Raw genomic sequence first — 22,280 nt, 5'->3', positions numbered from 1 at the left:
CAAATCCGTAAAATACATAAGAGGACAACAAAGTCATTTTAAGTTGGCGAGGACAGGCTTATTGTGAAGAAGGTGGGAGTGTTTGTGTTGTTGTTTAAGATGTATGATTTGGGTCTGTTGGGCTCTGGGTAAAGGGTGGTGGTGTTCATGTACATGCATTGGGTTAGTTGGTCCTCGGCAATTTAAGGCCCCACACCATTATTGATTTTTCAGGCAATCGGGCCTCATACGCTAGGCATGGTCATGCTTCTATTTGGTTTGTTCGTTCCCAATATATAATCGGGGTCATGGTAATCAGACTAATTGAGCCTTAAACGGTCTTTTTGCCTAAGCATGCTATAAAACAGCCTTAAACGGGCTACTTGGGTTATAAATGGCCACTTAACGGTTCTACTCGGTCTTGTTTGTGCACCTATCGGGCTACAACCAAATATCGTTGTTGATTGGTTGGTAATTTGGTTAGTTTTGACATTGGGCCATTTACTAATCGGTCGATTTGATGTTAGGTTGTAGAAATGAAAAGCTAAACATGTTGCAAAAAAACACTAATCATAGAAAAAATAAAAAATCACAGAATCACGACAAAGGATATATGTGGTTAGACAATATGCCTATGTCCAGTTGTCCACAGTGAGGTGAGAGCATTCTTCATATTGTTTAATTTTTTATTATTGTATACAAGTGTTTTTTTGGTAAAGAGATTCTATACAAGTGGTTAAAGCTAACTATTCTTTCAATTAAGGGATTGAAAAATAAAGAGATTTACATAAAGAGACTGAGATACATAAAATAACAAGAGGATAAGGAAAGAAAGGTGAGAGTGGGTGGCGCTAGTTTGATAGCGAAAGCTCTTCGTCTTCTTCCCCATCTCTCTCTTCCAGAGTATCAATCCCCGGTCCCAGTCGGATCGACCGGTTGGTTCATTTGATCGAATTGTTTGAACCGGATCTGTTGTAAATCGCGGTGCTATATCCGCGGTCCTAATCCTGATCATCTACTGCTCTCTACTGTATTTACTATCCTATAACGTCAATCATGAGCCACACATCGTATTGATACGTTAATTTAGAAGACCTACTAAGCTGATCGGGTAGTCTATAAGTGGCATAAGCATCGGGATTTGGGATCAAACGTTTCCACCTACCTCAAAACTCTTGGTGGAGTTAATGGTTTTCCTTGTCACTATCCTATTTGTCAGTTACATGTTCATAAAATATTCTTGCAACTTGCAACTCGCAACTCGCAACTCGCTAAGCTATAACCAGAGGAACCAGAAGAGCCCATTCAGGCCTTCCCCCTGTGTGTGTGTGTGTTTGAGGGTTCAGAGATTCGATGACGCAGTCAGAGAAATTTTCTGCGGATTTCGTAATGGGTGGAGCTGCAGCAATAATAGCGAAGAGCGCAGCGGCGCCGCTTGAAAGGGTGAAGCTGTTGTTGCAGAATCAAGGAGAGATGATGAAGAGAGGACAACTCAAGACACCTTATAAGGGTATTGAGGATTGCTTTAAGAGAGTTTTGAGAGAGGAAGGTCTGCTGTCTTTCTGGAGAGGAAATCAGGCCAACGTCATTCGGTATTTCCCAACCCAGGTAATTGAGGTGTTCTTCCTTTCTTCTTCCATTTAGTTTATCCAAATTTACTCTTTTTTATGTATTCCTTTATCTTTTTACGCGTTTCTGGATCTGAAATCATTTGTTGAATTGTTTTATGTTCACTCTTGCTTGATTTCTATTCTTTTCTGATGTTACATCGTGTTTTGATGGAGAATTGGGTTTGTTTGGCTGCTGGTCTTCTGTTTGCTATGTATTTGCGCATCTGTCATTTTTTATTTTAAAATCTTAACTTATGAGTTGCTGCCAGTTACGTTCTCTTTCTTTCAGTCTCTTTTTCAATCCAATGCAGTGTCTTAACTCAATTTGTCCTTAATTTTGAATGGTTTTTCCTTCCTTATTTTTTTCCCTCATTAGAGATATCTTACTACTATTATCCTTAATCTTTAATGAAATGTCAAAAGAAATTTAATACAAAATTTGGCAGTGCTTTTTAGTATTCTGTTCCTTGTATTTTTTTTCTTTGGTCATCTCTATTTAACTTCATATTTTTCTCAAAATCTTTTTTTTTTTTCTTTTTTTCTTTTAACAATACAGACCAGTTTCTAGTCCACAAATATATACACGAAAAATATGAATTTCCGTCCTTATACTTCCTTTACAACTGAAGCTTATATTAGTGAAGGGCTGTAGTATGTCCACACTGACTTCATAGCAAATTCCAGAATGCCCTCAAAGTTTTTGAGTGTGTCAAATGGGTTTAACAAATGCAGCTTGGCGCAGCTGCACATGTACACATTCCTTTAACAGTTTTCATCAGTATCTTGTCAATTTAATTTCAAACAGTTCAGTCGCTGGATTCAAGACTAAATTTTTACTGACTAAGGAATCCACCCAATAACAATGGGAAACTATCACCTGAATGAAACTCTCTGACTTGGCCTATTACCTATGAGAAAAAACAATTTTTCAATACTAAATTTTTCCACTTGGACAACTCTGCTTGAGATAAAACTTGTCATGTGAGTAGAGGACCCTGGGCTTCAGGGCCTGCCTAGAGAACCCTCTCTAGAGTGGCCCGCGTAAAAACAGAACTCTCATGAGACATTAGATATTTTTTCTCTTTCAGTAAAGCTCATGTGTTAGGTTCTCTAGGCTGGACACTCGTATTTGTAAAGGTGTCACCTGTTTTTGCTTTTCATTATGGGTCAGAAAATAATTCCAGCCAAGCTGACCAGTTCCTTTGATCAAGTACTTTGTGGTGTATTGCATACTTGGACTTGCTGTAGTTGTAACAACCTGTGCTCATGTTTATGTTGTACATTCAGGAAAGATGGATAACAATCAGATTCCCTTTATGGAGAAGGTGTTGGGGGTAGGGTGTCTTGTATTCTGCAGGTCCACATAATTATTAGGGTAAATTACACGGACCTCCCCTAACGAATGGCTAGAGTACACTTCCCTTCCTGTGTTTCTTAATGTACAGACGTATCCCCTGGTACTCCCTGGGACTACAAACATTAGATAAAATGTCTATATGACCAAATTGCCCTTTCATGTAAATGACTTCAATCCTAACTGCAACCCCATTCTCTCAACTGTGGAGGATTCAAACCACTTGGAAATGAAGGAACCGAAGAGCAGCAGCCCCTTCCGATTACCTGCAACTCCATTTCAGGCGACCACCAGTCTCTTCAATGACCTGCAACTGACCACCGGCCTGGGTTTAAGTGTTCCGGTGACCTGCAAATTGAGAGCTTCTACTACTCCCTTGTGAACTTCAACTTAACCTGGCTGTAAGTAATTTGGGTAATCTCTGCAATCAATCGTTTCAGTCGCTCAATCGTCTCAATACAACTTATTCACTCTATGACTCCGACTCTTAATCGTCTCAACTTCCCAGCTGAACCAGTGAACCACAATTGCTGCTCAATCCGCAGCAATAAAGAAAGGCAAAATGATTATAAAACGAAAAAAAAATAATGGAAAACTCTAATCTAACTGAGTACATGAATAAATCCCATTCTCTATTCTATGTCTTGAATCACTGCAAATCAGTGGAGGTAAACAGAAATAGAAGTTTAAAAAAATAACCTGAAAAATATGGTTTCTCATGACAACAATGCCCAGGAAACGAAAGCTGCAGACAATGTAGCTACTGTTTTCCACAACAAAAAATATGGTTTCTCATGGACATTGGGCATAATTGCACTTAAAGGATGGCCACCAATCCGAAGTTGCACAGACGAAGTTGTTTTCAATTTCTGCATCGATGTAGCACCTTTCACTGTCACCAGAATTTAAAGTATCAGTCCATATCATATCGTATCAGTGTCAGCCGATACGTATTGGTGTCAGCCGATACGGGCCAATACGATACGTCGATACTTATCGATACCATTGATACCATTGATAAATGGGTTTGTGGATGCATTAATACATATCAATATGTATCAATACGTATCGGGACATCGATACATCTCGATACATACCGATACCATCGATACGGTCGATACATTCCATTAAAATCCCTTTTCATTCACAGACTCGATACAGCTGCTGTTCTGGCGGAAAAATGAAGGAAAACTCTCAACAAAGAGCCTAAAATCTTGCATTTAATCTTGTTTTTTCACATTTTTGGACTAAAAAACGAATCAAGGAGTTCTACAACATCATCCTTTACATCATCCAATACTCTTCATGGCTATAGACTATTACAACATGTAAGAAACCTCATATTTTATAACAATTTCAATTTAAGGCACTTGTCTAGTTATACATTATTCTCCATTTTAGTGTTTATGCATGATACTTGTTATATATTACTTATTTATATTGTTTTTTTTTTATTCCAAAAGGATATTTCCATGTGTACCTGTAGCGTTCGATACGTATCTCCAATACGATATGATACATCTCTTAAAATCACCCGACCGATACGATACATGATACCAATACGTTAAACCTTGACTGTTATTGTAACATGTTCTTCACCATGGCCATGTTTTTTTGGTAATTTACCATGGCCATGTTGATGATTATGATGATGATGAGGTAAGTGAGCTAAGCAGATTAATGATAATTGAGAAAGGAGAAGGGAGAAGAGGAAAAGTTCTCTGAAACTCATCCTCATCGCCTTGGTGGTCTTCAAAGTCCCAATGGGTGTGTACCCAACTAATGCATGGTACTGCAGTAATGTTACTACCTCAACGTTCGTTAGCTTACTAAGATCCGGTGTGCCAGGGACTTTGAACGCCTTATTAGACGGCGCAAACACCGTCAAACCCTTAGCCATCGCTGATTGGTAGACCTTGAGAACTCCAGAGCTTTGAATGAGTAAAACAAAAGGTTTGCAGCCATGCTTCTCGAGCAGGGCAGTGTTGTTGATGTCGGCGGCGGAGGGAGTAGGAGCCGTAAGGATCCCATGAGCTATGATTGGGGCACTGATCTCCAGAATTGAGATCTTATAGGGGATCTGCTTGACGCTCTTGGTGTAGGTAGAGTCGAGCTTGGATCCAGTTGTAGCAGAGCCGAAACCGACTTTGCCGCCCTTGAGGTCGGTGATGTTGATGAAGCCGAGATCGTCCGGGGCATTGCCGGTCGTATAGTAAAGAGTGGTGGTAAGGGTCGTGCCCTTTGAGATGTCGTGGAGCTTAGAGGTATCATAGTAGTCGAGAAGGACGAGAAGGCTAAGGGCATTCTTGATAACAAAGAGTGGGTGACTGCCTGCAAGCGAAGACATGACAACATTGGGGAGCACGAGACAGGTGATGGTTTGGCGAATGTTGATTTCATCGGTGAGCTTCGTTTGGTCGATTATGTTAAGGGTGTAAGTATAAGGACAAATATGTAATTCTACCCTCTTAAGGGTAGAGTGGTCATAAAAATCATTCAAAACTTCTTCCGTTAGCAACTAACAGAATTCATTAACGGCTTGGGTTTAAGTGTTAAATGGTTTGGAAAGTAGGGGTAGTCTATGTACTTTTTAGAAACATAAGGGGGAAGTGTACTTTAGCCATTCGTCAGGGGAGGTCCATGTTTTTTACCCTAATTATTATTGGGGTTGTATTTGTAATTGGGTAGGGTTTTGGGTCCATTACATGTACAAGGGTAAAATTGTAACTAGTAACTATGTGGGGATTAGGGTTTCTAGGTTTCCTATATATTATCTTTGTGAAAAACCCTAGACACAATTAAGGGGAGATCACATTGTGAGGTGGAGAGTGGTATGGAGAGTTTTTTCTGTCACAATGGAAAATATTTGGTTCTCTTGGGTGGATGTAGGCATTCGTGCCAAACCACTTTAAATTCCTCGTGTTTTGTGTGATTGTTTGCTTGTTACTTCCTCGTGGTTGTGCATTCGTCCCCAATAAATAGTATCAAAGTGAGGTTCGGCATATTGTTCCGGGGTTGTGCACGGAGATCTGAGGAAAAGGTGGTGCAAGGAGAGCAGAAGAAGGTAGCGTGCTAAATCCATTTTTTTTTTCACTAAAGAGCGCAGATGTGGTTTTTCCCCTTTACATCTAAGGTGTTGTTAAAGGAATGAGAGAGAAATAGGGAAGAAAAGAGGTGCATAGGGAGAAAAGTGTACGATTCCATACGTGAGGGAGGAGGGAGAGGAGGAAAAAAAAAAAGAAAGGAAAAAGTGGTTTTTGTATAGTTACAACTTACAATTGATAATCCAATAATTAACTAATAGCCAAGCTTGAAGATGTGAGAGAGAGAGAGAGAGAGACAAAGGGAGGAGAAGAAGATGAGAGAAATTCCAGAACCACGATAGACTCTGAATAACTTGTCTATCATGGGCAATATCTTATTTATTAACTATCTAATAGAGTTGTATTCCAGGTAGGGATCCTACTTAGAATACAACATTGATTAAAGCTGAAGTAAGGAAAGTAAATAACAGAAAATAAACAAGGACATATTATGATAGGGACACTCCCCCTATTGTGATCACTAACAAGTAAGCCTATTGCCAACAATATCACAGGGGAAATGGCAAAAATGCCCCCTGTGCTATGTACACAACTTTAACACTCCCCCTCAAGATGAAGCATATAAATCACCCATGCCCAGCTTGAACAATCTTTCAGGAAAGTAGGACGTAACAGAGGCTTTGTAAACATATCATTCAGTTGATCGACAGAAGAGATAAATGGAGTAACAATCAACTTTCTCATAACTGCATTCCGCACAACATGACAGTCGACTGAAATGTGTATAGTCCTTCCATGAAGCACCGGGTTACTTGCAATGTATGGAAGGACCGGGTTACTTGCAATGTAGTTAGTAGCTTGATTGTTACTGTACATATACATAGGTTTAGTAATAGAAAAACCCAACTCTTGAGGCACGGACTTCAACCGCATCAATTCAACTGCAGTATGAACCATGGCCCTATACTCAACCTCGACACTAGATCTAGCCATAGTTGTTTGATTCTTTCTTCTCCACTTGACAAAATTGCCATCAATAAATGTACAATAACCTATTGTAGATCGCCTATCACCATAAAAAACCAGCCCAGTCTGCATTAGAAAACCCAACCAGATCAATGTGCTGATGTGGGCGATAAATGAATCCTTTTCCCAGAGCCCCCTGTAGATATCTTAAGATACAACACATTGTTTGCCAGTGATTCTTCTTAAGTGATTGCATAAACTGGCTGACAACACCAACAACAGAGGATGTATCAGGTCTAGTAACAATCAGATACATGAGTTTCCCAACTAATGTCCTGTATCGATGCTTTTCCTCAAATTCCTCGCCATCACTTGTCTCAAACTTCTGGTGTGGATCTATAGGAGTATCAACTAGTTTGGAAGCAAGCATACCGGTCTCAGACAAGAGGTCTAACACATATTTTCTCTATGATAGATTGATACCTTTCTTACTCCATAATACTTCAATACTAAGAAAATACCTGAGAGCACCCAAGTCTTTCATATGAAATGCTAATGGTGATAAGATTGTAACTTTGTGATCCTGGATCCATCATCCCCAGATATAATAATGTCATCGACATACACAACTAGAACAACCACTTTAGAATTCCGTCACAGAACAAAGACAGAGTGATCAAGAATCATTGTGAGAATCCGTACCGAGTAACAATTGTACTAAACTTGTCGAACAAGGCTCTGGATGCCTGTTTTAAACTATATATTACTTTCTATAGCTTAAAAACTCTATGAGAATTCTCCCTTGAGAAACATACCATGGAGGTTGCTCTATATACACCTCCTTGTGAAGATCGCCATATAGAAATTCTATTGTAAGACTTGAACTTGAATAGGTCTAATCCCAGGCAGGATCAAAAGGAAAATACAAAGATAGAAAGTCTTCCAGTTTGTCAGATCTGGAAGTGGGGATACTTTGATGTGGATTCATATATAATGTCTCCAAAGAACAAGAAAGAGAGCAAAGGAAACAAAAAAATTATTTGAAGGAACCAGGAGAACAATGAGAAGTAAAAATAAGGGAAACAAGAGAATAATGGGAAGTAAGAATAAGGGAAACAAGAGAACACTGGAAACTAAAAATAAGGGAAAAACAAGAGAACAATGGGAAGTAAGAATAAGGGAAACAAGAGAACAATGGAAACTCAAATGAGGGAACAATTTCCTTGGTTGAAGTAACAAATACAAAAAAAAAAACCCACAAATTTGTAACCTGTTGAAGCAGCAATGATCTTGATGTAATAATCTTCAAGAAACCAATGTGACAATCAGTTGAAACAAATCCCAGCAGCTTGTAGCACTCTTGAACTCGATTTGAACAAAATTAGGGTTTGGATTCAATAACTGATGGAAGGGGATTGCTATCTCAGCTCACCCTGGGCATCTCACCTAAGTACCCAAGCTATCTCAGGATTTTTAACAAAGGCTAAAGACAATATTTCATTAATCAAATTCGTGTTCAATGTTGGCATCCCTTACAAACTTATATAAAAGACTAAAAAATAGACTTAGACACTAAAAAGGAAAGGCCTATCCCTATCTTTAACTAATAAGGTAACCTAAATTAACTAACAAAGTGAAATAATAAAGAAAACAAACTCAAAATAGGACTCTAACTAAACTAAGTAAGTAAATCCCGTTTTCTAACTTTCTAACCATATTTTAGGCCCATTAAATTGGCCAATTACAAAATAAACCCATGGGATTCAAAGCCCAACACATATATAACCCAACCCAAAGCTTATTTCCACTAAAATAAGCCCTAATTGACTTATTTACATCAATTCTCCCCTACTTGAAAAAAATTCATCCTCAAATTTTGCAAAATGGAGGAATCAACTTTGTGTGATGAACATCTGCCTTCAACCCATACCAGTACTCAGGCAGCTCGTGGATGTTAGGAATGTAATCTTCAAAGCATGGAACTTTCTCTTCAAAGAACTCTAGTGGCATGACAAACTCTATGTGCTCAACTTTGAAATCAGCAGTCATGTCCATGGGGTCTTCTACAGTTGTATCTTCAAGCTTCTCTGCTTCAAACTCTTCAATGTACGCCTCGACATTCGAAACATCAAGGACTGGCTCTTCCATGACGACAAAAATTGTTGGAACTTCAACATTAATCTCATAGATGTCAATGTTATCATGCATGGTGTCTTCACATTCTTCTTCTTCAAGGGCAGCATTAATAGCCCAATAGCCCATTCATTTCCAAACTATGGTTCACACACCAACATCTTTGAAATGGATTCAATGGCTGTGATCACTGAGTCCACCTTCTCGAGTTGCTCTTCCGTCTTTAAAATTTTAATGACTTCCACGGTAGCATCCGTTGGACGTGTAGGGTAGAGAGGACCAGACATGGCTTCAAACTTTTGCAATAAATGGTTCAAGTTCTCTTCAACTGTAAATGTCTTTTGGTGGTAATGTTGTCGAAGAGAGAGCTTTCTTCGCATATATACTGGTAGGTCCTTGTTCTTCAACTCGTGCTTCATCTCTTCCCAAGTCCTAGGTTCACACCTTCTAGATCTGAGTCACTCTTTATGGAATTTCCACCCTTGTCTACCATAACCAGTCAATTGGGAGTAAACAAACCTAAGCTTCTGCGCCTCTATTGGGTTGTACCAGTCAAAATATTCCACTAGAGAATCCAACCAATCAAGGAATAGGAATGGATCACTTGTTCCAGCAAAGTAATAAACTTCTGACTTCATCTACCTTGTATTGATATCAACCCTAGGAGGTGATAGGCTTTGATACCAAATAATGTAAGATTAGAACCTGAATTGGTCTAATCCCAGGCAAAATCAAAAGGAAAATATAAAGATAGAAAGTCTTCCGGTTTGTCAAACCTAGAAGTGGGGATATTTTGATGTTGATTCGTATATAATGTCTCCAAAGAACAAGAAAGAGAGCAATGGAAACAAAAAAATCATACGAGGGAACCAGGAGAACAATGAGAAGTAAAAATAAGGGAAATAAGAGAATAATGGGAAGTAAGAGTAAGGGAAACAAGAGAGCAATGGAAACTAAAAATAAAGGTAAAACAAGAGAACAATGGGAAGTAAGAATAAGGGAAACAAGAGAACAATGGAAACTCAAATGAGGGAACAATTTCCATGGTTGAAGTAACAAATAAAAAAAACCCACAAATTTGTAACCTGTTGAAGCAGCAATGATCTTGATGTAATAAACTTCAAGAAACCAATGTGACAATTAGTTGAAAGAAATCCCAGCAGCTTGTAGCACTCTTGAACTCGATTTGAACAAAATTAGGGTTTGGATTCAATAACTGATGGAAGGGGATGGCTATCTTAGCTCCCCTAGGTATCTCACCCAACCTATCTCAGGATTTTTAACAAAGGCTAAAGCCAATATTTCATTAATCAAATTCGTGTTCAATGCTGGCCTCCCTTACAAACTTATATAGAAGACTCAAAAATAGACTTAGACATTAAAAAGGAAAGTCCTAACCCTATCCTTAACTAATAAGGTAACCTAAATTGACTACAAAAGGTGAAGTAATAAAGAAAACAGGCTCAAAATAGGACTCTAACTAAACTAAGGAAGTAAATCCTGTTTTGCAACTTTCTACCCATATTTTAGGCCCATTAAATTGGCCAATTACAAAATAAACCCATGGGATCCAAAGCCCAACACATATATTACCCAACCCAAATCTTATTTCCACTAAAATAAGCCCTAAGTGACTTTTTTACATCAAATTCATTCTTAATATCCATCTAATAGAGAGGCCAACCTAAATTCACAACTAAGGATATAAGAACATAGGTTGAGTTAAGACGAGCAACCAGTGAAAAGGTCCCAAAATAATCCACTCCATAATCTAAGTATAACCCTTCGCAACCAAATGGGTCTTGAGCTGTTCAATTGAGCCATCTGGATTGTACTTAATTGTGTACATCCAGTGACATTGCACAAGATCCTTACCCGGAGGCAAATCCACTAGAGACCATGTTTGTCGATAAAGCAAGGCATCCATTTCCATTTCCATAGCCACATTCCACCCAAGATGAGATAAAGCTTCATGATGATTTTTTGGAATGGAGTTAGTAGATAATGAAAAAGCAAAGTACGTAGTGGAGGTGGAAGGTGAGATATAGAAACATAATTCTCTATTCTCTATGGCATAAGCAATCATGGATTTTTGAGTGCAAGAATTAGTACCTTTGGGAAGAGCAAATGGTAACTCAGTAGGAAACGAAGAGGAAGTAGGAACTTCAGCACCAGGATCAGGCTGTGTGAAGTGCTGGGCAGGGACTGGAGCTGAAGTGGACTGCTCTGTCTTTTTTTTACGCCGCTGATACATTTGGAGTGGAGCAAGTGATGTAGTGATTGGAGCATTAGCAAAAGGCACAAGTACAGGAATAAGGGGCACACGATCAGTATCTGCATCAGGAGTAGAGCTAGATACATGAAGTATTTTAAAAAAAAAGGTTACATCGGCACTGACAAACTGTCCATGAGCAAGAGGTCATAACACTTGTACCCTTTCTGAGTTCTAGAGTAACCAAGAAATAAACACTTGACAGCCCTGAGAGATGATTTATCAATCGGAGGGTGCAAAATATGAACAAAACACACACATACACCCCCCCCCCCCAAGTAAACAAGGAAGAATTTGGATATAAAATAGAAAATGATGAATGGTAAGCTAGAACAGAAGAGGGCATCCGTTAATTAAATAATAAGCAGTGAGAATGGCACCACACAAAAAATGTTTGGGAACATGCATATGGATCATTAGAGACCGAGAAATTTCCATTAAATGTCTGTTTTTCTGTTCAGCCACCTCATTTTGTTGGGGTATGCGAACAGCTCATTTGATGAATCATACCATTAGTCAAATAAGAATAAGAAATTTCACGCTGATTGTAATCAAGAGCATTACTAGACTGGAAAACTTTAATGGAAGCATCAGACTGTGTTTTTATTCATTATATAACCTCAAAACGATCTTCCAACAAATATACCCAAGTCAAACGAGAATGATTGTCCACAAATGTGACAAAATAAGAGAAGTCTAATATATTTTTGACCCAACAGAGACCCCAACTATCAGAACGAACTAAAGAAAATAAAGACGGATTTCTAGACACACTACAAACAGGAAAAGACGACCGATGATGTTTCCCGAGTTTACATGCTTCACACTCAAGACGAGAGATGGATTTGCAACTTGGAACCATATGTTGAAACTTAGAAAAGGAATGATGACCCAGTCGAAAGTGCTATTGAATAGGAGAATAGCCACTAGTATAGTTGTAGCAGCAGCGGTAGACGGTCCAGTGCAATCCAGGTCGTAGAGTCTAGCCTGCTCAAGCCCTTCACCAATCGCCCTCCTTGTCTGAAGGCCTTGAAAAACACAATAAGAGGGATAGAAAGTCACATAACAGTTAAGAGAATTAGTAAGTTGATTGATGGATAAAAGATTTAATGGTAACTGTGGCACATGGAGGACGGAGTACAAGGTCTAGAATGAAGTAGGGCAAACCATACCATGACTAGTCACATTGGTAGAGGATCCATTGGCAAGAATGACAAGATAAGAATTATGAATTTTGTCAGGGAAGAGAATAATTAATCAAATCAAGTAATAGAACTATTCTTTCTTAAGTTTCAAAGTTTAACATAATATTACAGTAGATCCACAGATGATTCAGACTTCTCAAAAAGTACTTAAAGAAAGCTGTTAGACTGTACGTCATGGGGCCCAAGACGCTAATTGTGAGACCTCTTTAGGCTCCACCGTGAGGCCCTTTTTGGTCCTTTTCCCTTTTTCCCTAATCCCTATATATGTTTTCTACTGGCTGGCGTCCTTAGCTTAGGTTTTTAAAATCTAGATGTAATTAACTGCTAGACCATGTCCCCTCCTTTAGAAAGCTGGCTTTCAGAACGAGAAAAGCGCGTGAATGGCGAGCGCTGTGCTTTGTCTCTAAATAGAGACAAAGGCATTGTAAATAAGGACAGCGGGATTAGACCGTAAGCGTGGGGCGCGGCTGAGCACCGATAACTCATGATACCCTCTTTCACTCTTAATTAATTCAATTGATTCTTGACGGCTGCAACTCTTCTCTCTTCTTTTCTTTTCTCTTGTCCTCTCGTTCTCTGATTTCGGAGGTAACATGGTATTAAAGCTAAGCTCCTAGGCCTGGTACAAATCTGCGCAAGTCCCTCTCCTCTTTTCTTCCTCTTTCTTCTTTATTTCTTTTCTTTTATCTTCTGCGATTTCTGGTTAATTCTACCAGAGGCTCATGATCTTAAAGAAGGGGGTGATTTTTCACCCCTGCATTTTTTATTGGTGTTTGTTGGTTGTGGATTGGGTGCACATGATGTAAATCTGCTCTTCTTCAATTAAAAGCAGATTTTCGATTTGTTCGTGGTGATGTTTGTGGTTGTTTGATTGGCAATTGAGTGCCATATTGCTGGTCTGATGTTTTTGGGAGGGTTCAATTCATGTTGGCAGCAGTTCTATCATTTTTTCTTGAAGTCGTGGGTAATGTTTGTTGATTCGATTTGTGGCGGCAACTATTGAAGTCGTGGTTGGTGTTTGTTGATTCTTGAAATTTTGGGTCTCCTTTTAAATGGACAGCATGGGTGATGAAGATAAAAGTAGTGCAATGGTTACTGAAGCGGTGTCCTCTTCCAATCGAATCACAGAGAAAAAACTTGAAGGTATTACCAATTTTCAGCAATGGTGGAAAATTGTGTAGCTTGTTTTGACTGGTCGAAACCAGCAACTACACTTGACAGGACCGACACCAATAAATGATGCAACATGGGAAACTGTTGATGCTAGAATTCTTGGACAGATGTTGAACTCGATGGAGAATCATGTTGTCGACTTGGTTACTCACATCGACGTTGTGAAAGATTTATGGGATTATTAAGGAGTACTTTATTCTGGTCAAAATAATTTGTCAAGGATATATGAATTATCACAGGAGTTCTATAGAACTAAAAGAAAGAGGCATTCCATCACCCAATATTTTGCTGACTTTAAGCGAATATATGAAGAATTGAATGCCCTTCTTCCTATTTCGTCGGATGTGAAGCATATGCTAGTTCAAAGAGAACAATTGGTTGTTATGGGGCTTTTGGGAGGACTCGGGCAGGAGTATGAGTCTGTCTGATCACAAATCCTTGGTAGTGAGAATATTACCTCTCTCACAGATACGTTTGCTCGTGTTCTTCGCGTATCTCGTGACTCCGCACTAGCAGTTGACAGTTCAGCTCTGGTTTCACAAACCAGGGCTGGTGGTGGTAGCCGTGGAGATGGTGGTTACCATGGGGGAAGTCGTGGACGTGGGACTGGTCGTGGTACAGGACGAGGTCTAATTCAGTCAGGGAACAACCAAGGTTGTGGGCAGTCTAATGCCTCTTCTGATGGATCGGGTGCTGTCCGGACTTGTCATCATTTTGGTCGACCTGACCACATTCGGAGATTTTGTTGAAAGCTTCATGGGAAGCCTGGATAGAAGCAGTTTGCAAATTCCGCTGCTAGTAGTGATTCAGCCCCTCCGTCTCAACCGTCTGAGGGTAAGGGGTTTGTTATGTCAGACGAAGAGTATGCACAGTACAACCAGTTCTAGATTTCACAGTTTACTTCTTCCATTGCTACTCTGGTTAAGACAGGTAATGCCATTGCATGCCTTTCCGCTGTTTCCCGTCCTTGGATCATTGATTCAGGGGCATCCGACCACATGTCAGGAATGTCAGGTATCTTTTCCTCTTTGTCTCCATCATCATCCAGTGCCACCTTAGCTGATGGGTCTTTAGCAATGGTTAAGGGCACTGGTACTATTCATCCTAATTCTTCATTGTCCCTGCCCTTAGTGCTGTACTTTCTGAATTTTTCATTTAATCTTACGTCTGTAAGTAAATTAACCAATACTTTTAATCATTCAGTGACATTCTATCCCGATTCTTGTGTTTTTTAGGATCTTGGTACGAAGAAGACAATTGGTAGAGGATGTAAGTCGAGGGGACTATATCTACTTGATGGTTGTCACTCAATCTATTGCTTGCTCCAGTGTTGCTTCTCACCATCAGATTCATTGTAGGCTTGGTCATCCTTCCTTGGAAAGTCTTAAGAAGTTAGATTGTAGTTTTAATTCTCTTTCTAGTCTTGAGTGTGAGTCTTATCAGTTTGGGAAACTCTACCGTGTGAGTTATCCCCCTAGAATCAACAAGCGTTCCTCTTCTCCTTTTTCTTTGATTCACTTTGATGTTTGGGGTCCATGTCCTGTTGTATCTAGTTTGGGTTTTAAATACTTTGTTACTTTTGTTGATGACCATTCAAGGATGACTTGGTTATATTTAATGAAAAATTGGTTTGAATTATTTTCTATATTTTGTGCTTTTGTTTCTGAAATTCAAACTCAATTTGGTGTGAATATGAAAATTCTTCATAGTTATACTGCCAAAGAGTACTTTTCTACTCCTTTTTCTATATTTATGGTTCAACATGGTATGATCCACCAATCTTCCTGTTTTAGCACACCACAACAAAACGGTGTGGCAGAAAGGAAAAATCGACACCTAATGGAGGTCACTCGTTCTATGTTGTTTGAAATGAAGGTTCTTAAAAATTTCTGGGCTGATGCTGTAATGACTGCATGCTATCTTATTAATCGTATGCCTTAGTCTGTTTTGCAAGGCGAAATTCCTCATTCCTTATTGTTTCCAACTGAACCATTGTTTGCTTTGCCACCTCGTATTTTTGGCTGTGTTTTATTCGTGACCATAGGCCTAGATTGTCTAAGTTGGATCCAAAAGCCATTAAATGTATGTTTCTTGGTTATTCCTGTACCCAAAAGGGGTACTGCTGTTATTCTCCATCTTTGTGCAAATATTTTATTTTGACTGATGTCTCCTTCTTTGAATCCACTCCATATCATGCTGATCCAGTAAATGCTTTTGAGATGGATGATGATTTCCCTGTGTATATTATTCAATCTCCTGTTCCACCCCCATCAGCTCCTGTACAGGGATTGCCACCAATCAAGGTGTATGCCCACCGCCCACAAGTAGCTGGTGCCCCTCTAGTTCTCGCTAACTCTATCACGTCTTCTTTTGCTGCAGGTCCTACCACGGATACCCCTCCAATTAAGCCTACTGTTTCTGATCTTGACATTCCAATTGCTAAACGAAAAGGTACCCATTGTTGTACTCAACATTCTATCTCTAACTTTGTTTCTTACTCTTCTTTGTCTTCTCCATTTCGTTCCTTTTTATCTACTATTGAGGCCCATCCCCTTCCTAAGTCTGTGACAGAGGCGTTATCTAGTCCTGGCTGGAGGATAGCTATGAAAGAAGAATTAACGGCGTTAAAGGTGAATGATATTTGGGATATTGTATTGATGCCTCAAGGGAAAACTGCCATTGGTTGTCGATGGGTGTATGCAGTGAAAGTGAATCCTGACGGTTCTCTTGCCCATTTGAAGGCAAGACTTATAGCGAAGGGGTATGCACAGGTGTATGGTATAGACTATTTAGATACCTTTTCACCTGTTGCCAAACTTGCTTTTGTTCGTATTCTCTCTTGCAAAAACGTATCACTGGCCTTTATTTCAGCTTGATGTTAAGAATGCGTTTCTACATGGTACTATGCAGGAGGAGGTTTATATGGAGCAACCACCAGGGTTTGTTGCTCAGGGAGTCTGGTATGGTGTATAGATTGAAAAAATCCTTGTATGGGCTGAAACAGTCTCCTCGTGCGTGGTTTGGTAGATTTACTGAAGTTGTTCTTGCCTTTGGTATGTCCAGGTGTGGAAGTGATCACTCATTCTTTTATAGACAGTCAGGTGTAGGGAGGATCTTTCTGATTCTGTTCGTTGATGTTATTATCATTACTGGTGATGGTTCAATTGGTATAGCTGACTTGAAGTCATATCTTCAACAAAAGTTTTAGACTATAGATTTGTGGAAGTTGAAATATTTTTTGGGAATTGAAGTGGCTCAATCTTAGAAGGGAGTTTTTCTGTCACAACGAAAGTATGTGTTGGACTTACTCACTAAGACAGGTATGCTCGGGTCTAAGCTTATTGAATCAACTATGGAGCAAAATGTGAAACTTGTTACTGAAGGAGGAGATGGTCTTCATGACCCTGAGAGATATAGAAGATTGGTGGGTAAGCTGAACTACCTAACAGTTACTCGATTCGACATTGCTTTTCCAGTTAGTGTGGTGAGTCAATTCCTTTCCTCTCTTCGGACCTCTCAATGGGATGCAGTTGTTCGTATTCTACGGTATCTTAAAAAAGGCTCCAAGTAGAGGAATTGTGTATCGAGATCATGGACATAGCAGAGGTTGAATGGTTTTCAGATGCTGATTGGGCAGGATCTCCAACTGACAGGAGGTCGACCACTGGGTACTACACATTTGTTGGAGGAAATTTGGTTCATGGAAGAGCAAGAAGCAGAGTGTTGTGGCTCTTTCCAGTGCTGAGTCAGAATATAGAGCTATGACACAATTGACATGCGAGTTAATGTGCATACAACAACTATTGTCTGAGTTGGAATTCAAGACTCCAGTTCCCATACAATTATGGTGTGATAACCAGGCATTAATTCATATTGCTTCTAATCCTGTGTTTCTTGAGAGGACGAAGCACATTGAAATTGACTGCCATTTTGTTCGAGAAAAGATGCAGAGTGGATTGATTCTTCCAAGCCATGTCAAAACTGGAGAGCAGCTTGCAGATGTGTTTACTAAGCCATTGGGTAATGGGAGGATAGAGTATATTTGTATCAAGCTGGGCATGATTAATATATATGCTCCAGCTTGAGGGGGAGTGTTAGAATGTATGTTGTGGGGCCCAAAACAGAATCTCGTGATTAGTGTCTAGCATAAACGCTAATCACGAGACCTCTTTAGGCTCCTCCATGAGGCCCTTTTTGGTCCTTTTCCCTTTTTCCCTAATCCCTATATATTGTACCCTCCTTCACTCTTAATTAATTCAATTGATTCTTGATGGCTGCAACTCTTCTCTTCTCCTCTCCTCCTCTGATTTTCGCAGGTAACAAAAGCATTGTTGATTTGTGGAAATGGAGATCTTTAAATTACTTATCACCCCCATTTTAATCAAATAGATAAATCGATCAACATAACAGTTTCCTATTCTTCCATAACATGGATACAGACGTGTGTCTTGGGAATCTGGCAGTGATAAAAATTTTTAACATAGCAACCCTAAATGCTTGATTTACAGACAGGTGGACATACTTATGTTTTTCCTGTATGTGATCACCTAGTTGTGACTGATTATTGTTTCCTCTCCATGCCGTTACATGTATCTATTATTTTTCCTTTTGTGCTGATAATCTATTCTTGCCTCTGTTTTTGTCATTCTTTTCCTTATCCCAATTTTAAAGAATGGACAATTGAAGTATAGCATTCTCAACAAGCTCACTAGGGTCAGATGTCGAGAGAAAACTATAAAATTATCTGAAGATCTGTCCTTGTTACAGCTAGCTGATGAATCACAGCGTCATGTACAGTGACTATCTCTGCTTTCATGCAGTTCATATTGTCATGGCCAATTAAGTTGATTGATTAGTTGTCGCCTAAGTAATGTTTTGAACTATGTTGGTTGGGTTCCTGCAATGCTGTTTTGATTTATTCTTTAAATCCAACATTACCAATAATTTTTGTAGTTCGTTCACGTCCTTTCTCCTTGGTGTTCTATTGTGTCTCCATGTTTCTTTTTTATGGTTCAATGTGCACATTCTTTTCATTCTTTAGCTGAATATGGCATTCTTACTTGAATTTAGAATAATTAACAAGTACGATCTACTCTTATCTTTTTTATTATTTTTTCAAAGTAAAAGAATGCTCAGGCTTAGGGATGAATGGTGGAAATCAGCCCAGCTTAATAGAGCCTGGAAATGGGGAAAAACTGTTTAGCTCTAGACCATCCATTTGAAGGTTGATCTAGTAGACTACTTGGCCAAAAGTTGAGCCAACCGAAAAGCCCTAACCATCATAGCTGGGGCATTCCTATGCAGTGGCAAATAATCAGGGAAAGAACATTTATTATGATTAGAATCATTCTATGGTGGATTTTCTATTCATCCCTCGTTGAAATGTTTTGAGTGTTCCTTCATGCCAACAAAAGGTTAGGTTTTGTTAAGCCTATATTGGTACTAAAAATTTCAGTTATGAAAGAGCAAATATTGTCTTGACCGCAGGCTTTCAACTTTGCATTCAAGGGGTACTTCCAGAACCTCTTCGGATTCTCGAAAGAGAAAGATGGGTACGTGAAATGGTTAGCCGGTAATGTAGCTTCTGGTAGTGCAGCTGGAGCAACCACTTCTTCGTTTCTGTATCACTTGGATTATGCACGTACCCGACTAGGAACTGATGCAAAGGAATGCCGAGTCAATGGTCAACGGCAATTTAAAGGACTAATAGATGTTTACAGGAAGACCCTGTCGAGTGATGGGATTGTAGGTCTGTATCGGGGCTTTGGGGCTTCAATCATGGGGATTACTCTCTACCGAGGAATGTACTTTGGGCTCTATGATACTATGAAGCCCATTGTTCTGGTGGGACCATTGGAGGTAATGACTACTAGTTCTTTTGTGGATCCCCCCCCCCCCCCCTGGGATATTTTTTATGTTACATTGTAGTTTTGCTTGAAATCAGAAAGCAATTTATTAAATCGAAGAAAGGAAAAGAGAAGTGCAGGATATAGCAACTGGAATGATCCATAAACAACAAATACAGAAAAAAAAAAAGAGATAAGAATACCCCCACCTTTGGCATTGCCATCAACAGGGGATTCTCAACACTAAAAAACTAAACTAATATAAAACTATGAACAGAAGCATTTAACTTTTGGAAAATCCCAATTTACAGGATATAATTATTTTTATTATTATTTTTTGTGTGTAATTGTTATCTTTTTTTTACTTAACATTCTAGAGGAAGCCTGACGATTATCACTATTATGTGTACATGTCACTAGTGAAAGTTGTGGTAACTGTTGTCCATTGCATTTCTTGATAAAATTAGCCAGGGGTAATATTTAACAATGGGATGTTCTCTGTGCCGCAGCGCAGCCTGTGCCCAGACACATGGGCCTGCTATTCAGGGGGTCAGGATGGTCATTTCGACCATCCACATGTGTCTGGGCGCAACCTACGCCCCCAGCACAGAAAACTTTCTCCCTTTAAGAATATATTGATTGACATATATTTTAGTCTGAGCATTGCAGAGGATAATGGCTTTTTGGTTGCCCTACCATCCAATGATTCCAACCCCTATAAGATATCTTCTAGGTCAATAGACATCACAACTATCTATTTCTTTCACATCAGAGTATCAGACATGTAATGCTTTCTTTGGTTTGCCGAAGTACATTTTGTCCACAAACATATGTCCCAGTTATTTTGCTTGCTACCAAATCAAGAAGCTTATATTGTTGCAGGGGAACTTTTGTGCCAGTTTTATATTGGGCTGGAGTGTTACAACAGTTTCTGGGTTATGTGCATACCCTTTTGATACCACTCGACGAAGAATGATGCTGACCTCAGGACAGCCATCCAAATATCGTAGCTCCATGCATGCCTTCCAACAAATTATTCGCCAGGAGGGCTTCACTGCACTGTTCCGAGGAGTAACTGCAAACATGCTTTCTGGTATGGCAGGGGCAGGTGTCCTCGCTGGTTATGATCAGCTGAATCGCTTGGCAAATGGACAGGGGTATGTTTTAGAGCCACAAAGGAGAACCTTGAAGTGATGTTTCCACAATCTAATAGTTTTTATACTAGCTTGAAAATCAATATCTACTCCAAAGGAGATGCATAGGAGAAACCAAACAGAAGAACAGAGGAATGGATATATGATTTTTTTTGCACTTGCACTTTCTGCCTTTTCCCTTAAATGCATATAGAAAGTCAAGGGAATGGCTTCATTGTGTATATTCTGTACAATAGAAAATTAGATCGATTTCTTTGACAGTGCTTCAGCTGTGAAAATTGTTTGCTGTGGTACTATATGTGGAGATTGATGACAATCTATGACCTAAAATTAAATGAGACCATCGATTTCTTGAAGTCAAGGCATTGCATCTCCAATCTGCTTAACTTTTCTTGCATCGGAGATATAAAAGTTTACTGACCATCTGAAAGAATTAAATCAAATGCTTGAAATACTCTAATCAAATGAAATTTTGAACCAGGAAGATAGCTTAGTTTGGTTGGACCAGAACTCTTTTCTGTCCTGATAATTGCTGGTTACTAATGAAGTGAAGATGATTTGATGAGGCTCTGAACCTCCTGATAATTGTTGGTTACTAATGAGTAAAGGTGATTTGATGAGGCTCTGAACATACTGCGGTTTGTGGCGGCTTCAGATGGGTGACAAGTATTGGCTGCATTGAATCAGGACCTTATGAAGGCACAGCCTCCCTGGCAGGTGTTAGAGAACCATGCAGGTCAATCCCAGGAGGTCATATGTGGGGTGAGAGAGAGAGAGAGAGAGAGACTTGAAATGGTTTTGGCCATCTGGGTGATAAACAGGTAATGTGGATGTTGTCAAACCCAAAACAGTCAAATCTTCCTTTAGTCTGCCATTAAACTCATAATTAGCCCATTGGCTTGCATTCTTCTTGCACAAATGTTGACAATTATTTTTAGATTGGAAGGCAGGCTCTCTCAATATGGCTTCACATTTTGAATCACTACTCTGAAAAGGTAAAAGATTGATACAAGTAGGGGTTCAAGTTTTGCCCAATCGGCCCAAATCTGTCCTGAGCCCGAACAGGGTCTGGGCTGGGATATCTCACTGAGGGCGGGTCAGGTTTGGAAATTTCTAACCCTGAAGCAGGGTCGGGTTGGGTCAGGGTTGAGGCCTCAGGCCAAGCTTGGTCCGGCTCGGCCCGACTCTGTTTTAAGTTATACTATAAAATATATGTTGATATAGTATATATATTATAAACTTTAATTGTCACCCACATTTTGTTATATGATATATATTATATATGAAGGTAATAAGTGATATAAACATTTTATTATAGTGTTATTTTAAGTAAAATTGATAATTTTCTCCCCGGCCCAGTCCAGCCCATGCATCTCCCTTCCCCCTCCCCATGATCAGGGCCAATCAAGGTCAGCCCGGCCTGACCCTAAGGGCGGGTCATGGTTGGATTTTTCAGGTCCTGAATCAGGATCAGGTTGGGCCTGGGCCCAGCTAAGGAGACTTATGGTTGGGCTAGGGTTTTATAAAGCCCGGCCCAACCCGAC

The 22,280-nt window shown here is 39.5% G+C and overlaps 1 protein-coding gene across 2 annotated transcripts; it reads left to right on the top strand.

The window, feature by feature from the left end:
* Positions 1 to 1,268: 1,268 nt before the first annotated feature.
* LOC122671952 (ADP,ATP carrier protein ER-ANT1) lies at positions 1,269 to 21,014 on the top strand. Of its 2 annotated transcripts, XM_043869447.1 has the most exons (4): positions 1,269 to 1,587; positions 19,224 to 19,595; positions 20,465 to 20,781; positions 20,847 to 21,014. In XM_043869447.1, the coding sequence occupies exons 1-3, from the start codon at positions 1,333 to 1,335 to the stop codon at positions 20,774 to 20,776; spliced, it is 939 nt and encodes a 312-aa protein (XP_043725382.1). In that variant the 5' UTR covers positions 1,269 to 1,332; the 3' UTR covers positions 20,777 to 20,781; positions 20,847 to 21,014. The 2 variants fall into 2 exon arrangements, with proteins under 2 accessions (XP_043725382.1, XP_043725381.1); XM_043869446.1 differs by having other exon boundaries at positions 1,270 to 1,587; positions 20,465 to 21,014.
* The last annotated feature ends 1,266 nt before the right edge of the window (positions 21,015 to 22,280 follow it).

This window comes from Telopea speciosissima, chromosome 8 (genome assembly GCF_018873765.1).
Source record: "Telopea speciosissima isolate NSW1024214 ecotype Mountain lineage chromosome 8, Tspe_v1, whole genome shotgun sequence".
Lineage (NCBI taxonomy): Eukaryota > Viridiplantae > Streptophyta > Magnoliopsida > Proteales > Proteaceae > Telopea > Telopea speciosissima.
This window is presented reverse-complemented; position numbering and strand designations above follow the sequence as displayed.